The sequence below is a fragment of the Pollachius pollachius genome (assembly GCF_949987615.1).
Source record: "Pollachius pollachius genome assembly, chromosome: 2".
Classification (NCBI taxonomy): Eukaryota; Metazoa; Chordata; class Actinopteri; order Gadiformes; family Gadidae; genus Pollachius; species Pollachius pollachius.
This window is the reverse complement of record NC_136935.1, coordinates 3,954,302-3,972,637: the sequence shown is the minus strand read 5'-3', so window position 1 is coordinate 3,972,637 and position 18,336 is coordinate 3,954,302. Positions and strand designations below refer to the sequence as shown.

The window sequence follows — 18,336 nt, the reverse complement described above, 5'->3', positions numbered from 1 at the left end:
CATTTTATAAGTTATTTTAACTGAAAACTTATTTTATGGTTTATTATTTACAACTTTGTTGAGATCAAATTATTTTATTTAAAGTTTTAATCAATGTTTTACCTTTGTCGAGTAGCCATTCGTCAACTACTCGACCAAGTCGATATGGGATTCGCTGTCTAGCAATCGCCAGGCGTTCGTTATCATTGTTGCCTTTAAAGTTTAAAGAGACATTTCATTGGTTAAAATCTGTAAGGTCAAAGGTTAAATGTTCATATGTAATCTTGGAGGTAGACAACCGCACAGTTTTTTTAAGTTTCTATATTTAAATACAATGTTTTCTGAAACATTAGTGAAACAGTCTTTATGTTTTTTGCTATTTTAGCAAACAAATTATTTCTAAATTTATTGTAAACTAGCACGAACGGTTAATAGAACTATATTATAAACCAAACCAAATTTATACATTTCTATGAAGATCTCTTACCCAATTTCTCATCAATTTAACAGTTTATTTTTTAACTGGCTTTTAAACTAGTTAAAACAAATTTCAAATATAAAACATTTGAATTTAAGTTATATCAACATTTATGGTTTAAAGGAGAGACATTTCATTGAGAAAATACCAAAACCATGTAAAAAGCACACATTTCCTGAAAATAAAGAGCTGAATAAAATACAACCATAGACAAACTATACATTAAATCCACATTTGGTTTTAGTCATACAAGCATCCAATAAGTGTTTGTCTATACAGAGTAAAACATACATTAAAGAACTTTGACAAAAGCTATAGAGGTATATTCCACTGCATGTTGTTCACTGTAACACCTCTGTAATGATGTCAGATAGGAAACTTGTTGGCCACAGCAGCTAGGACAGGAGTTCTGACAGTATGCACAGAGGAAACCTCCAAAGATGGGAAATAATGGCCCTTGCAAGGTGTACTTTGGTATTGATGAGGCCAAACACTTTATTAACCCTTTCCGGGAAGGCCAATAACCTCTCTAGAAAAGACTCTTTTGAGCACAGCGAGGCAGGCTCTGAGCACATCTCCCCTGGCATTGTCTTCAGAAATTGAATTCAGAGGCCTCCATTCTTCTGGTAGATTGACAATGTTCCTTCTATCCGCTATAGTTATCCTCCTAATTCTGATATAAGATGTAGTGTCTTACTGTGATTTGGCAGAGGATGAGTGTTCATCAGAGCCGAGAGAGAGGAAGTGATAAAAGCGTCCAACAACAGTTTGGAAAGTGTTCTCACACAGTGTTGATTAAATCGCCGGATTTAGCGAAGAGGGGTTTAAAGACATAGACACAATGTTTAAAGCACAAAGTAAAAAGTTACGAGAGCTTTGATTGTGGCTAACCTCTCCATTGAATGTGCATAGGATTAGGGATCTGTTGTTGGAAGACAGTGGAAGCTCTCTACCTGAACATTGGTTTGTTAACAATGTCCTTAGTGCACAGGATATACAGCCCATGTCGGCATTGGTGCTGTTGGATTAGTCAACTAAAGCTTCAACAATAGTCAGCAGTCTCTGTGTTTTTGTGTGGCTAATTTATTTCCGTTGCAATGCTATTCCCGTCCTCCTGTCTTCGTTTTACCATCTACGACGACGGGATCTTTACAATTAAATGACGCTGCATCGATTTGTACAGCGAAATGTAATCTTAACGTCTCAATCCCAGCCAGTGGGAGTGAATAGAAAGACGGAGCATAATAAAAAGAATAGGATTAGATAGGCAGGCTCGCAGACACGTAAAAACACAACACGCATGCACACACCCCGCGCGGCATTGTGCGTCTTTTTATTCTTGTATCTTTCCAGCATTAGATCTGCAAAGTGCTTTGGTTTATCCCTTCGCTCAGGTTGATTAAGCAGGGATATAATCAAGGTCTGGTTCTGTATCGATCCCCATGGAGAGACTGTGCTGCATTAAACAATACCCTCCCCTGGGTTCCCGGGCATCAGAGCCCATTCATCCTGGTGGCTGTTAGTGGCCACTGTGCCGGCTGCTGAGAGGTGATTGGGCCTGGCGTGGGACAGGCCCGGCTTATCTCGTCCGCCAGGCAGCAACGATTCAGCAGAACCGTCCCACCGTCCTGACCCAGTTTGTCCTCACTCACTTGTTTTGTTGCTGTTGTTGTTGTTGTTGTTAAGAAAATGGTAAAATAGGGTAGGGGCTTTATCTCAGTACTGGCTTTGAGACATTCTAAAGATGATGACAACAAACAACAACAAATATGCTAATATTTCCTACAGTGTTAAGAGAGCCTGGGTAATTGGAAAAGAAGGGGGTAAGACAAATATATTTTGTGCTATTCATTGTGAAGCCACAGCAACATTTGTTCTTTTGTAAGCATGCTTACTGATGGTCGATTAGTTTCACAATAGGTTTAATAGGATAATGGATGAAATAGAGAGCAGAGCAGAAACATACAATAGACTGCCCTGGACATAGATGGTTGTTCATTAGCAACACCGCGCTGGGATTCGGACCACCCCTTTCCCCCCTTTCTTCCCCACACACAGACACAGACATAGACACATGTGCATGTTTGCGCCCATGCACTCACACACATGCGCACGCACACACACACACACACGCGCACACACACACACACACACACACACACACACACACACACACACACACACACACACACACACACACACACACACACACACACACACACACACACAGACAGACAGACAGACAGACAGACAGACAGACAGACAGACAGAAAGACACACACACACACACTCGAACACACACACACACACACACACACACACACACACACACACACACACACACACATCCGAGTCTGCAGGGCAACTTGCACAAGAGAGAAGGACAGGGGGACAGAGAGAGCGCAAAGGAAATAGAGATAGAAGCAAAGGAGAGCTGAGGGTAGCAGAAGAGTGAGGAAAAGGCCGATGTAAGTGCAACACGCTCCGCTGATAACAGTAGCAGAATAAGGTCAGGGCCCTCACCATTATCTTTGTGCACCGAGAGCTCTCATTGGCCGCTCAGATAGTGTACAGGACCGTACCCTAGGGACCTTGCAGTGCCATTGTGACAGAATTACTTCCATGGCCGATACCCAGAAGAAGGGAAGACTTCTTTGTATTTTTTATATTTTTGGTAGCTGTCCGTTTTTTTGGTGGCTGCTCCACAGAACACGAACGGGAGAAAAATAGTAGAGAATAACAGAGGAACACAGAGACTCTGTGGCTACGGTACACAGAGATCTCCACTCGACAGCTCTTACTCAGATTCTAATAATTCTTCTGAGCAGCACTTAATGGCCTATAAGTATGCAGTGTGTGACTTTGTAATGAGATTACAAGGGCAGCAATATAAGCCTTAGTGGCATAATTATTCCCTTGGTTTTTGACACAGAGAGTCCCCTCCCCTATAATCTCCCCTCTGTCCCTCCCCTACTTAAGCCATCATTTCTGTCTGCAGCGTCTGGTCTTGTTATGATCACTGTTGTTTGCCGAGTGGCCTATGGGGTGGCCGGGCTCCTTGTATTTGAATGCAGGGGAGGGATACGTGGAGCCTAATCAAACTGCAGTCCAACAGAGAGAATAATGGCTTTGTGTGCTCAGGGTTAGACAGAAAGGGAGCAGTAATTGTGATCACTGGTAATTAGTCTCCAACCAGCCTAATACGATAGCCGGACTTGACATTTTGAAATGCGGCTGAATTGGTAGGGATAGCAATCTTTTCCTTGGCTAGAGTACATCTTATTTTATCTGATTTGTAATTGTACATTTACCAAGTGTGTTGAATATTAATATTACCGGTTGACACTGAGGCCAGGGTCTTGCGATAGTAATCTAAATTCAAGGCATGTTCATTTTACATGCACACTTTTCTCTGACGTTTTCAGCAAACCTTCTGAAAATGTTTTACATGTATATTTTTGTATTAAATACATTTTCAGTTGCAAGACTGAGCTTACATTAATTCAACAAATGAAAGCCCTTAATATTTCTTCCAGCACTTCCAAAGATAAAGACACTCCTGCACTCCTTTCACAGTATTAAAGAAAGAAGTGGTTGGGAATTCTAAGAAGGCCAAGCTACTTATTGATCATTCAAGTTTCTCAAGGACGCACAAGTAGTTGAAATGTGTTGAGTCGAGAATAAATCAGCAGGAGTCATTTTGGTACTCGCTCGGGGCACTTCTGCTCGTCAACAAGGACGCAAGTATTTTTATCTCAATCATCTGCACACTTACTCGCACACGTCTCTCTATAGTTCAGGTTGTTTTCCTTCGGATAGTGCAGAGAGCAAATGTTGGCTTAGCTGTCGGTTGGTTTTTAATTAGATGACACGGGTTGAGCAGAGACGTCAGGTGAATCTCATGCGCGTGAGCGACATGAGGACTTTGGTTGCGCACCGTCTCACATCATGCTGTCTGAGCGTCTGAGCAGCTGTATTCTGCTGTGTCCACGGCATGTCAAATACCATCAGGGTCAGTTGTTCTACCTGCGGCGAGGAGCGCGGATTAAGTCCAAGTCATAAAACCCTCTTTCATTTGGATGAATGCTCCGTACATACCAGAAAAGGTCACCAGGCAAAATACAAAAGGGGGCGAGGGACAGGTTGAACTTGTCTTGATGCGCGCTTGTTTTGTGTACACACTCGGAATCATTTGAGGCTGAATTTGTCAAAGTGCTGCAATAAATTATCAATTTCTCTGCTTGAAACGATGATTGGGACTGATTGCAATTGCCCGTGCAAGTTCACTCAGGAACTGCTGTTTAGATACTCTTTGAACATCACAGACGTATTGAAATCCTTTGTAGCTTTTGTCAAAGCCTCGAAACAGTTGAACAAAAACACCGCAACAAATTACTTGAAAAGCATGACAGTTGAAAGAAAGGAATTGAATACCTGTATTGAATATTTTCTTCACCTCAAATGATAGCAATGTATTCAACTTAACTCAAGCAAGGTAACATTATCCATGTCTCATCAGTATGTTTTGATTTTGTTTTTGCCATTTCCCAAAACCTTCAACATTCTGAAGCTAAAACACCTGCCTATATTGTCAGTTAGTGTTGCATTAGCCCTATTTACATAAACCTCATATTCCATTAAATCATACCGGTAATGGCAATAACAAATAATTATGTAAATGGGAGTGGTGAAAGATTGTGGCATCACACTAATAGTTTTCAGATGCAGCCATTGTCTCTAATGAGTCTGTTTAAACAGATCATAAACCAACTTCTGAGTATAGTTAAATCAAATCACAACCATTATATTCAAAATGATTATCTACCTAATACAAATAAGGGATTGAGCCATACTATAATAGCTTTAATAGCTTGAACTTAATGTGTTTATTTTCAAAAAATAATGAACATTACAATCACAGTCCAACTGGTTTCTGTGAGGATGTTGAGTTTACCAGATATTGGTTCAGCTGAGGTAATCGGCAAAGTTAAAGAGACACCGTTCCCTAAATCTGTTTGGATGGCAAATTGATATATATGCTTCACTTGTCTATCATCAATAGCTACATAACTGAAACAACAAATTCCCTGTACCCTGTAATATAAGGCATAAACAACAACGGAGGTGAAGGCGTTTCATTTGATCAACCCCAAATGAGATAACCAATAGATCAATAGGACATTGGATATTTGGGGGAAGAAGATATTCAACACCTTTCTAACGCAGATAAAAAACCGATTTCACAAAGCCTATAAAGAAAAATAACACAAGCTAAGGGAACACGAGCACCCATCAACCACCTGGTGTTGATGGTCTCTTGTTTACAAAGAAGAGAGTCAATGGAAGGAGAGGCTGGTTCACTCACCTGTGGGGTAGCGCTCAATGACAGGCAAGTCATCCACCTGCAGAGTGGCATTACCCCCACTCCGCGTGAACTTCACTATATGGTACTTCCCATCATTTACAAACTTTGCCTTCTCCTCAATGTTTATGTCTTCGGTCCCCACATTGAACACCACTGCGATGTTCCCCTTTTCCTGGAAACAGAGAAGAAAAACATGTCAGATCAAATCCTGAATAATTGGTTACAAACACATTGTTTTCGGTGCACCCGACCGAATGAAAGAAACACATTTGCCTCGACCGATTTCCAGCAAAAGGCTAAAGAAAACGTTTTTCCTTCTTTGAATACAGTTCCACTGATATAAACTGCAGGGGGTCTGGGCGGTTGGCCTCCAATCTACCAAATTACAAACAGTCTCAACATCACTTTGGACCGACATAAATAGCAGGATGAGGATTTGAATTTATTGGTCCGGGATATTTTCTGCAGTTCACATGAACTGCAGAGGAACACTCCTGCCATAAAACAGAGAGCATGACAACAGTGTAATCATGTCAAATAGAGCCGGGTGTGGGGGGGGGGAGTCTCAGAGGAGGTTTGCAACCAGAGAAACCTTTGCCTTCTCAGTGGTATACACTACGCCCATGTTACTGAACATAATCAGGGAGCCTGAAACCTTATGTTTAATCCAGCTGGGGTCGAGTACATATGGTGGTGCATCTCTCTCTCTCTCTCTCTCTCTCGCTCTCTCGCTCTCTCGCTCTCTCTCTCTCTCTCTCTCTCTCGCTCTCTCTCTCTCTCTCTCACTCTCTCTCTCTCTCTCTCGTTCTACTGCTCTAGCGTTGTGCATGAGGAGCAGGGAAAGGGAGCATCTGGTTGGAGGCTCCACCTAAAGGCGCAGCACTCTGCATGCCATTATCCAGTCAGCACCGCCATGCTACATAACCATCACACTCCCTCTCTCTCTCTCCCTCTCTCTCCCTCTCTCCCTCCCTCTCTCTCCCTCTCTCTCCCTCCCTCTCTCTCCCTCCCTCTCTCTCCCTCTCTCCCTTTTGCAAGCTGTATCTCTCACTTGCCCCCTCTCCTGCACCAACTTGCATACTCACGCATTACACACACATATACACACACACCCCCCCCTAAATGCACTCCTACACAAACACACACACACACACACACACACACACACCTCATCAAGTGCAGAACAAGCATAGCGTTCTTCTCCAGAGCCAGAAGCAAAAGCGCAATTAAAAACATTTGTAACGTGTCACACCATGTTACTAAATCCAGGACAACTGAATGCTCTGTAAATGTAATTTCAACGCAGATTACACCCTCTGATAAGGATCAAGCCACAGGACTCACAACACAGATATTCCATTCCAAAAAGGGATAAACCCCAGAATAAAGCGCTAGGATATGTGCCACAGTGACTACTAACCATGCAGCACTGTCTTCCTTCTGGGTGTGTGTGACGAACTCAACCAATGTGCAAGGGTGAAGTGTGGGTGCCGGCAGTGTGTGAGGGAGAGTGCGCTGAGCCCTGTATCAGTGGTAATCTACTTCAGGAGGGAAGTCGCCCATATTGAGGAGTTTGAGTCACATCCACAGCATCACCTTAAAGCTGCCCTACAGCCAGTGCTTCACACAGTGCTCCTCCAGCTGAAGAGCTGCCAGCGCAGCAGAGAGACATGCTGCTTCCTCAAGACTTCTGGGTCTTTTTTGTAAATGGATGGCACGGTGAAGTGGGTTGAAAGGGAGAGGGACCGACCACTACGAGGTCACTACGAGTTGTGTCGATTACATGGGCGGCATACTAGCAGGATTGGCCAAGGAGCTGTGTGATACTTGTGTAGAGAGTGATGGTTTTAATCGAAAATAACATGGTTCGTCTTCCTTAAGAGGAACGCTTATGTTAGGAACATTTTCATCGCGCATCAAACACGTTGTCGCGATGAGAGAGAGCCTCATGACACCCTGCCAAATGCATCCGAACATACTTTAAGCAGTGCTTTGTGGATTTCTTTATAAGAAGTCCATTAGAGTATTCCTCAAGTTGAGAATAGAATATATTATTTAAGTATGAAAGGGAATTTTCTTTCAAGGACTATTAGTCACTGAAACACATTAATGCAATGCTTTATAGCACTTTTGCTCTTGGAAAAAAAAAGCAGCTGAGACTAACCCAATTAAATTCCTGCTTTTAATAGCCTCCTTCAATTGACTTTTAATGTTCCCTACGGTCTCATTAATAAATTCACCGGATTTAGTCACAAATTGCAAACTTATTCAAAATGTCTGCTTTAGCTATCCGAGATAGGAGGAGGTAGTTGATGGGCCAATGACGAAAATACCAAAACAAAACATGTTGTTTTGAGTCGGACGGGGGGGGTGTCACGAGGTTAACCACTTGACACGCATTTACACGACGAACCTCTGGCACCCGATAAACCGCAAGCATCATGGCGTCTGCCTGTCTGAGATTGGGAACGGCAATTGGTTTGGAGCAGAGATCTCATTATCTTAAAATATAATCCAGAATTTTTGCACGAGACCCCAACGCCCCCACCCGCTAGCCCCTAAACTTCCTTAGGACGCACTTAGACGCGTCGTTGGCCCCAGCGGCGGCGAGCAGAGTCTAATCCTGAAGCTGTAATAAGGAGCGGGCTTATGTCAGTGGGTGATTGATAGCTGCTTACGTAAACCGAGCGAATCACGGCCCGGCCCCCGGCCCCCAGCCCCAACGCCCGCTCTCCCTGTAGACACCGCCGCCGCCTGCTGGGCTGTTCCCCCTTTGGGACGCGACGCCGCGCCCGCACCCTAAAGAACCCAGCCCTGCCTGACACTCGGCACGCCGCCTTGATTAATTGCTCTTCAAACAGAAATAGAGTTTAATTAACTGATGAAGTTGATCCGCAATACTCCTCCGTAATGTTATTTTTTTCCCCCTTCGTCTCCTTCTCATTTTCTATGCTTCCTTGCCCCTGGAAGGTTAAGATGCTGCAGTGGAAAAGTACACGGGGCATTAAGGCGTTTTTTTTTTTTTTTACAGAGTTTGCACTCGATATAGAAACACAGAGCTACTTAGCTTAACGGATTTCCACAACTTAACACACAGAATTCCACACTAAGAGAAAACGCGACCTAAAAAAAGGCCTCTCCCCGGAGTCGGATCTTCCGAGCGCTGCGCTTGTTTACGAGTCACTCACGTCGACAATAATTGTGCACCCGTCACATTTCATATCTCGGCGACTCCGCAGACCGCAGAGCGGCTGCGAGTTTTCCACCCCGGGCCCAGGTGTCAGCGACGGGGTCTGTGGGCAGGTGGCAGAACACCTTCGTCATGGCTTCTCGTCTGTGTGTGTGTGTGTGTGTGTGTGCGTGTGCGTGCATGTGTGTGTGCGTGTGTGTGGGAGCTTGATGACTCAAGGAGCCTAAATGGTGACGACAACCCCTTCTCTTCTGCCGTCCTTATCTTTTAATTACCCCTGACAGTTTTCTGCTGCCTTCTTTTGGCTTTTTAAGGCAAAGCTTGTTAATGAAATTTACAGCAGCTACGGAGTAATTAGGCGAGAGAAAACTGCTCAACGGTGTCATATTTCTGTACCGCACAGCCTGCGACTTACATATGCTACGTTCTGTACATTCAGATTTGAAAAAAGGGGCTACCGCCCCTTTTTTCTTACACTGCTTGCATTGGGTTCACTCAGTATGAAACAAAGTGAAGCCCACGTGAGCACTGAGATACTGCTGCCATGAAGGACCTCCATGGGACAGAGAGACGCCACAAGGCAACAAGCCTCCCAGGCAGATCCTCGCCATCACAGCACACAGACGCGTAGACGCTCCCGCAGAAACGCACAGAAACAACAAGAGAGTAGCATCATTGACACATCATTACGCTTTCGCACATAAACAATCACACCCAAGAGGGTCGTTTACGCTCACTACAACACTCAACTCTGTGCAAATGTTGCACCGAGGAACGGGACTATAGCTAAAAGCCATAGTGAGCCGTAAACAACAGTCTAAGAATGTAAGAGACAATAAGATATCTTCTGTTAGCCTTCTGAAACCAACAGGGACTGTGTACTCTTGGATCACCCATTTAACCTTCCGTCACACATTCTCAAGAAGCAGAAACAAATCGACTTCAGGATGTCCTTTTCCCTGAAGGGACACTTGAAGAAAACCCTTTGCATCCCTCCGGGAAAGGACGTGTGCAATGGCAGGAGGAGTGATGTCAATGGAATAGGGAAAATACATGCAGGGGTAGCTGTGTGATATTGAACTTTTGAAACAGATTATGAGCTGTAAAGTGAAGTTGCGCAAGGAGGAGCCCCCCTCCTTCAATTCACCCCACCCCCCCTATTACTGAACCCACTGAGAACAAGGGTTTAAGTGCAGGCTCTGGAAGCTTTGCTTATTTTAAAATCAAGTCTGCCAGCTAAAGTGCCTAATTATCTGTAAAGTTGCCCGAATATTGTTTCTATTGCGAAGAGAGTCCATCAAGTGCATTTCCGCAGGGAGCTTCATCAAATATCTCCAGTTAATAACTCATCAAGCCAGCAGCTGTATTAAAGCAGGGCTCCTGAATGAGAAAACAATAGGTGAGTCTTATTTTTTACCATTAAAGCAGGGAGTAATCTGAGTACGCCAGTCCCCGCATATGTATAATTCAACAATTCAATTTTCCTTTTTTTTGTGTGACACAACACAAGACCAAAGTAATGTTAAAGAAAGTTTCTACAGTTTACTTTGGGTAGACTAGCAAAGCAAACTGTATTCACCCTCTCATTAATGCAAAACATATTCCCGTTTAACAGGCCTTTTAGCTAGGCATTCTGTTCCTGTAACAGGAACAGAAAAAAGAAACCTCCTCGTCTTTCTTAGAGCTAAGCTTTGCAGCCTGACTAGATAGTCTTTCTCCTTGCTCCTTTTTGGCCCTCGTGCGACAATGTCTATCAAGTGAGGTGAACAGATATCTGAAATTGAGTTCTCCTCCAGTCACATAAATCGATTTGGGTTTCGAGTGATTCTATTGTCTGTCCGCTTCTGACAGTCGGCACTCGGTTGAAGGGCCATACGACCTTCATCTTGGTTCCTTTCCGAGGACACTCATACACTTTCTATCAATATCCACCCAATATTGGACGAGGAAACAGCCCATGTAAGGACTAGCCACATTAGTCAAATTAGCGAAACAAAATGAAGGGGCTTGATCAGCAACACAACGACAACACAATAAAACACGTATGAGAGGCAGAGGGAGGGAAGAAGGCATGCCTTAAAGCAGAGGACTGAGTCATGACTCACTGGTATGTCCCATTCATTTCCCTTAAACCTCCCTCTCATTTTGGAGTGCACTAGATGGGTGAATGCCCCTCAAGAGACATAAAGCGTGATAGATATACAATGAGGCGTGTGATAAGCACTTTGGCAAGATGTGGGCGCCTGATGTATCTACTTCGTGTTTCTACATTCACTACATTTTAGGATTTCTGCGTAACACTATATCACATAATCCTGCATAGCAGCATTGGATATAGACGTATCGACTGGGAGGTTTTTGTGTGCAATGCTAACTTATTAAAGTCATAAAAATGAATGCCACCGCTGGCATTTTCTACATAAAAAAACCCTGAATATTTATTTTGGAAAATATTACTCAGGAGAAAGAAATTATATCCTTTGCAGGTGCAATTATCTTTGCCGGCTTTGAAGTTTTTTGTGGAGGAGTAATTAAACGTATTTGTACATTTTAGATGGAACTTACTTAACAGAAAAAAGCTGGATACTAGCCAGCCGTTTTTTTCTGCTGCTTGAGAATAACATTTGCAATTCATTCTGGGTACCTCTTTGTATTAAGCCTGTACCCGGACATGACCTGTTTTGTGGGCATTGTGGAGGGCTGAAAAGTGGCACATGGAAATGTAGCACGGGCAAATGGAACACACAGACACACACAGGCACACACAAATCGACAAAAACTAATTCACATCTATTTCACAGTTTTCCTATCGTGTTCCATTTCCTTAAATTAAAATTACATTAATAATAGCATTAATAAATTAAAAGTATTAATTTTTTTTTACTATTGCTGTTCATTATCAGGGTTAACAGTCTTTCGTGTTTCGGTAATGGAAGGATTTAATATCTTTCCTGTATGGCTAATTAGTTTGACCGTGGCTAAAACAAATCCTTCATAACCCTTAGAGGCTCTATTAAGATGAAGAAACCTACACCATAAAAAAACCCTTACATGAGATCGGCTTAACTGAATATCGGCCTTCATTGTGGAAAACATGATGAGTATGACTACTGCTGCCTTGATAACACAAAGCCACAAAGCCGCAGACACGCACCAAAGGTGATTGGATCATAGAATTATATACTGCATAGACCACATACAGTGCACACGAGAAAGAGTAATCAATCTTCTCGTATCAGCATGCATAGAAACACAAATAAACACAAGAGAAGGAAGATAAACGGAGATAAAAAAAAGAAGAACAAGACCACTGGCAGCAATACCAATGAGGAAGAGGATGAGGAAGAGGATGACAGCGGTGAAAACGAGAGGAGGTGTGTCACAGAGCCTCGCCATCGAACATGGCAGCCGTTCTTCGAGAGAGAACCTCCTTGTCGCCAGGTGTGGTTCAACGACGACTAAAAGCAGGAATCAACGTAGAGGTTGTGGATCAAAAGGCACTGAGGAGCGGTACAAGCGTCAGGAAGGCTTAACTTTCAACCTTGGAATTGGAGTGGCAAACGGGAACCCACTTTCACCAGCGGCGCGCACACTCCAGCACTCTAAGGGCCCCCTTCATGTGGAGCACCGTCGCACTCCGCATCCCTCCACACCGGCCGCCCTGATTGGCGGTGTAATCATATTGTGGTGTTCCAATCGTGTTTTCCTTCCTCTTCCACCGTCTCAAAAGCACTCCCTCTTTATTTACCATGGTTGTTTATTGATCATGCTATGACCAATGCACACTCTGTCCTTGCCACGTCGGCTGGCTGTATGTGCTGTTCCATTCGATTCCCTTCTATTCATTATTCCCTGATGCTGCCGCTTCCAAGAGTAGCTTTCAATGCGAGAAGTGGTCGTCGTATTAATATTTGATTTCCACAGAGGGACTCTCCGGTGTAGCGTTCTGGCTTCGAGACCCTCCGAAACAAGCACAGAAGGAGGCTCTTGGTTTGAGCCTGTAAAACATATCGTGTTAATTAATCTGTGGGACCACTATTTGAACAAGACACACATAAAAGATGGTCTGTTTGAGTACCTGCTGTTGGAGGAGCATGCATGGAAGGCTGAACGGATGCATTTTTGTTGTGTTTTTTCGCCACCAGAACCCCATAAGGCCATCGCACTCCCTCGAGGAAGCTGGAAAGCTACCATGCTTTAAAATTGCCCCCATCAATCAAGATATTTTAAAGGACGCAACAAGTAATTTCATGGATGACTTTTCTCTTTTTTTAAAGTGCTCCCGCATTATTTCCCATCAGTCCAATTTGTTATGAGCGCACTCTTAATCTATTTATTTATTTTCCCGCCGTCCATGTGTCTCTCACTACAGTGGAGGGCTCTGTGGTGATCTCTCTCCCGTTAATGCACGTTTGTCACTTGTGTTCCTGGTCTGTTTTAATGATTCACAACACAAAGCCTCAGCCATTCCCTGCGTCCCCCCCTTCACTCCCCACGTTGAGATCAATTCATCCACAAACAGTGGAATTAATTAAAGGGCTCTAGCGCTGGTAGCTGTTTAGTTGACACGGCTCGTGCTTCACTGAACCCTCAGAGGAAGAGCTGCAGAGATGGCCCACATTTTCCAGAGCTAAAGTGGGACTACGAGTGCATTCATGTTATTTAAGAAACGTAATTCCACAATCAGATTAAGCGGTTCCCTGGCCCCATTTCCCTGCTTGTGGCCTGTTAAAGTTAAGAGTAGACGAAGTAGTGTGCGGCTGAGTTAAAGACAAGAAAAGAAATGGAAATTCATTTGGACGATAAGTGTTTGTAATATAATATCCATTTTCCGTTCTCAGACTTAACCAAGGCCACGAGCGCAGGGAGAAGAGCAGTGAATCATTGCTATGATTTACTGTTGGAAATAGTTATTCATTAATTCAAAAACTGGATTTAAAAGTCAACTTATTTCTAAACCCTAACCTAACCTTAGATTTCCCAAGTTATTTGTGGGTGTATATTTATATTATTAATTTCTTTTGTTATATATGTCAATATCTATTATTATCTACACTTTTTATACACTAATAATGTTATTATATACTATTTTGTATTATCTTCCCATTTATTTTTGAAAAGGTTTCTCTTTATATGAATATGGTAGATCTCCCAAATGATACAATATGTGTGATTAACAGATTTCACACACTCACAGACTATTAAAGCCGTTATTCTCACTCACTTCGTGGAGGTGAGGAGCACGTCGTTTCAAATCAAATCATGATACCGTAATGGCCTTTCAAATTTAATAGCTTCCTAGTTGATAAAAGCCCTTTGGGTCATTTGCATGTTGACAGCACTACGACCAAACATGGATCCAAGGATTGTAAATAACAGCACCGTCTGCACGGTTACGACCAGCGGACTGAATGGCAAAAGGATATTATCCACATCATGCAAAGGAATGAAGGCTTTTGATCAGGGCACCAGTTATGACCAGATATGCTAAACACATCGATTGGCTGTCGAAAGCCTTTCTGGAGCGTGTAGCTATCATACGTCTTGATAATAAATCCAAAGTGCATTTCCGACGGTGTGCTTTTCTTGTTAGTCTCGTCTTGTTTTGACAAGCAGTGTAGAACAGCCATCACCACCTCTCGAGTCTCACACCGCCGGAAAAATGTTGAATTCAGCTCACTCCCCTGTCCTGTGTCAAGCTGTCTGCCTGCTCTCTCTCCCCCCTCCCTTTATATGTCTCTCTCCCCTCCCTTTCTCCCTCTCCCTCTCTCCTCATTCCTGTCTTTCTGACGTTCGGTTGTTGCACACATTGACTCTCTCTCTCTCTCTCTCTCTCTCCATACATCTCTCTCTCACTCACTCTCCCCCTCCTTACCTCTCTCTCTCTCTCGCTCTCTCCCTCCCCCTCTCTCTCTCCCTCCATCCCTCTCTCCCCCTCCCTCCGTCTTTCTGACGTTCGCTTCTTGTACACAGTGCCTGTTAGAGCCGAAAGGCGGTATGAGCAGTTCAGCCTGGGGAAGCGATCGTTACAAAACCGCTAAAACAAGATGGAGCCCCGAAGAAATCAGATTCCCTCCCCGAACCCCCACAACACACCCACACCCCCTCCACGCATCCTTCAAAAAAGTGTCAGCCATTCCCTCTGTGTAATCATATAAACTGAGACAATTTTTGATAATTAGGAGCAACAAAAAAAACGTACGTAGGCAATGCATACTTTATTAATTCCGTGTCAATTGTAACACTGCATGTTCAACGTGGGTGTTCAAACATAAATTATGAATGACATCATCCTGGATAACCAAGTGCCTGCCTACGACCCTAGCTCCGATATAGATCGGCTCCAATTATTCTCTCTTGTCGTTTAGCGTGAAGGTGTGAAAGCCGCCCTTGGAAATGCGTGCGTCGCGCGGGAAGGGAATTCGCCCGTCAGACTGCGGGTTTGACAGCGCCGTCGCGTGAAGGAGAAGCGCTTGACGACGTTGACGGCCATGACACCTTGCCACCGGGAGACAGGAGTGTGGACGTCTGGCAAACCGCGGCGGTGCTGACCGCGGGCTTTCGTCCCGGGGCGCTTTGTACCGCGCTGCCGACGCGCGTCTCCCCAGGCCGCGCGTCTCGCAGTCATGCTAATGTTCCGGAAGGCAGCGATCGGCGAGCGTAGGATTTGTAGTCACAGACGTCCGAGGTGAAAGTCGTTCGGCGCAAAAGACTCGACAGTTTCGACGATGTCAAGTGGGAGCCGTCTATTTTCGACCGTTGCCGAGCGGAGGCTGGTGTGCTTGTGTCAGTGTGCTTCTTTTTAGTTTGTTGTTGTTTACTAATCTCTAACCGGTTGAATCGATGAACTGCGCGGTGGTGCTGGTACGACTGACACCGGTTGGCGTACAAGGGTAAACATTGATCAGCCCTGCCTCCCAAACACAAACACACACACACACACACACACACACACACACACACACACACACACACACACACACACACACACACACACCTCAAGATACACCTTCATTTATTTCCATTTTGATATGCATCAATCAATAATCTTTAGGTTGGTGGTGAACTTTTCAACTCCGCCCGACACAGGAGGCTGAATGGTATTTAGACTCATTTATTGACATCTTTTGGTCGTTTAACTATGAGGGGTAGCAATAACATATTCTCTAATTAGAGGAAATTGATTCCGGGAAGTGGAACAAAAGAGTTGGATCACACGAATACTTTCCCCAGTGCTGAAACTCAAGACAGTGGAGTGTCCTCCGAAGCGATCCCACTCACTACACATACAATGCTTCGGTCTGAACACGTTGATGTGGGCAATCCAAGATGGCATCATCTACGGTGGAGCTCAGAGGATAGCGCACAGAAACCCCTAACCCACTAACTTACATTCAGCACTGTCAGACAACTGGCCTGACCAAGGGAGAAGAGGCTTATATGCTGACAACCTTGTTTCCACGTGTAACTCGCACATTTCTGCATCGGGGACAATTCCTAGATTGGGTACACAGCCTGAGGAAAAACAAATGGGTCGGCTTTGGCGTCTCTCTGTGCTTTGCTGACACCTTTAACCCCCGAAGGTACTGCCCCGGATCTGTGGTTTGCGGGTGAAATAACGTTCACAAACTGTCCTCATAGAGAGACCACGGGACTTTCAGAGTGTACCGCATCCCTGAGCTTAAACAGCGCTTACGCAGACTGCATTTGGCTCCCTCTATGTCCTTACATCAGCAGCTCCATCATTGCACAAACTTAAAGTGTAATTTCCCCTCTCCATAGCATCATGAATATGTAAACGACAGATGATTTTGGAGTAAAACATGAACCGTCGGGGGCTGGGGGATTGTGATGAAGACTTGTGTCAGGCCAAGTGAGCTGGAACTGATGGCGCGCATAATTAATGGTCTGAAATAGACTGAGAATTAGTGCTGGGCTGGGATGTTAATAGAGTATGATACTTGGACTGGTGCCGTCGGGCCTTAGGCAACGGGTTACCCCCCCCCCCCCCCCCCCCCACACACACACACACACACCCTCGTTATGCTATACCATTATGCCTAGGTTTACCCTGGCTTTATTTCTTACTACTTCCAACGTGTTTCCTCTCCCTCCTCTCGTGGCCTCACTTCGTTCTCCTACGCAACCTCCCACTCCCGCGGCTCTGGTCGTTTGCGTAGCTCTCTGCGTCCTTTCCCCTGTTGTTCGTACGGCATGTGTTGGCCTGCGTCCGCTGGGAGTTAGCCTGAGCTGCGTGGCTAGCGAGTGGACAGGTGTGCGAATGTGATCTTCCCGCAAATGACCGACACACCTTAACTCCGTCTCCCATTCTAGCCGGGGACCGGCGACGCTCCTGTGGAACAGTGAAGCTTCCGGAACCATCCAGACACAGATGACTTTGTTGATCCCGGAGGAAATTAAATGTATTACATTTATATTATTATTTAAATTAGTTTATAGTATTTATTAATTATTTAGTAACACACACACACACCCACCCAAGACAACCACATGCATACAAACACGTTTCTCGTCTCACTAATTGGTACTGTGGTCCACTTTTTAACATTTTGCTCCATAATTCATCACGGTGAAATTGATGACCAATGCATCTTTGGATCAGGTGGGTGACAATGGGCTGCATACTTTAATAAATATGCAAAAACAAGGTCAGGGATAAGCCGTGTCCAGCAATTTCCCCTTCTTGCCTTTTCCCTCTGACTATATAAAGAGAAGAGAGCCCTTGGTTTTAATGAGATGGGCTTTCTAAATGTTGAAAGAACGTTCCTTTTAAGGTACATTAGAAGGAACATTAGAGTGTCCTTGTTTTCCAGGACACACCTGATTTAAGCTTTCAGTGTTAAGAATACAGATTTGAATTTCACTCCATCCCTCTATGAACTAGTGGACCTGCTGAATTATTTATACCCTAGACTTTCTTAACATTGATGATACGTAAGGACTAAAATGTGTATCTAACCGTGCTTCGATAAGGAAAATACGCGAATACATAATACATACGTTTTTGTGGGACATTAATCCCATTTTACATGAAATGCGTTATGTTCACTGTTTCTCAAGTGCAGCACTAAAACAGGCAGTAGCCGCAACATAAAGCGTAGGCGTTGTAACACGCAAAGATAATCTATGCAGCAATTAGGCACCACTGCGAAACACAGACACAGACAGACACAGTCTTATTTTCTTCCATTTGATGCTATATATGCGTTTTGATATACACATCCAATTCAAATGATAACACAGCAGTTCTAGCCGGCATCAACACCACCGACCCATACATAAAATACAGCCCGGCCACGACAG

The 18,336-nt window shown here is 44.1% G+C and overlaps 1 protein-coding gene across 14 annotated transcripts in view; it reads right to left on the bottom strand.

The window, feature by feature from the left end:
• Positions 1–18,336, bottom strand: part of LOC307070611 (neurexin-1a-like) — a 230,385-nt gene that overhangs the window by 34,998 nt on the left and 177,051 nt on the right. For all 14 annotated transcript variants that reach the window (XM_079729140.1, XM_079729147.1, XM_079729149.1 and 11 more), the window contains one exon: positions 5,823–5,994. In XM_079729140.1, the coding sequence (XP_079585266.1) occupies positions 5,823–5,994 (172 nt within the window). The remainder of the gene's footprint in view (positions 1–5,822; positions 5,995–18,336) is intronic.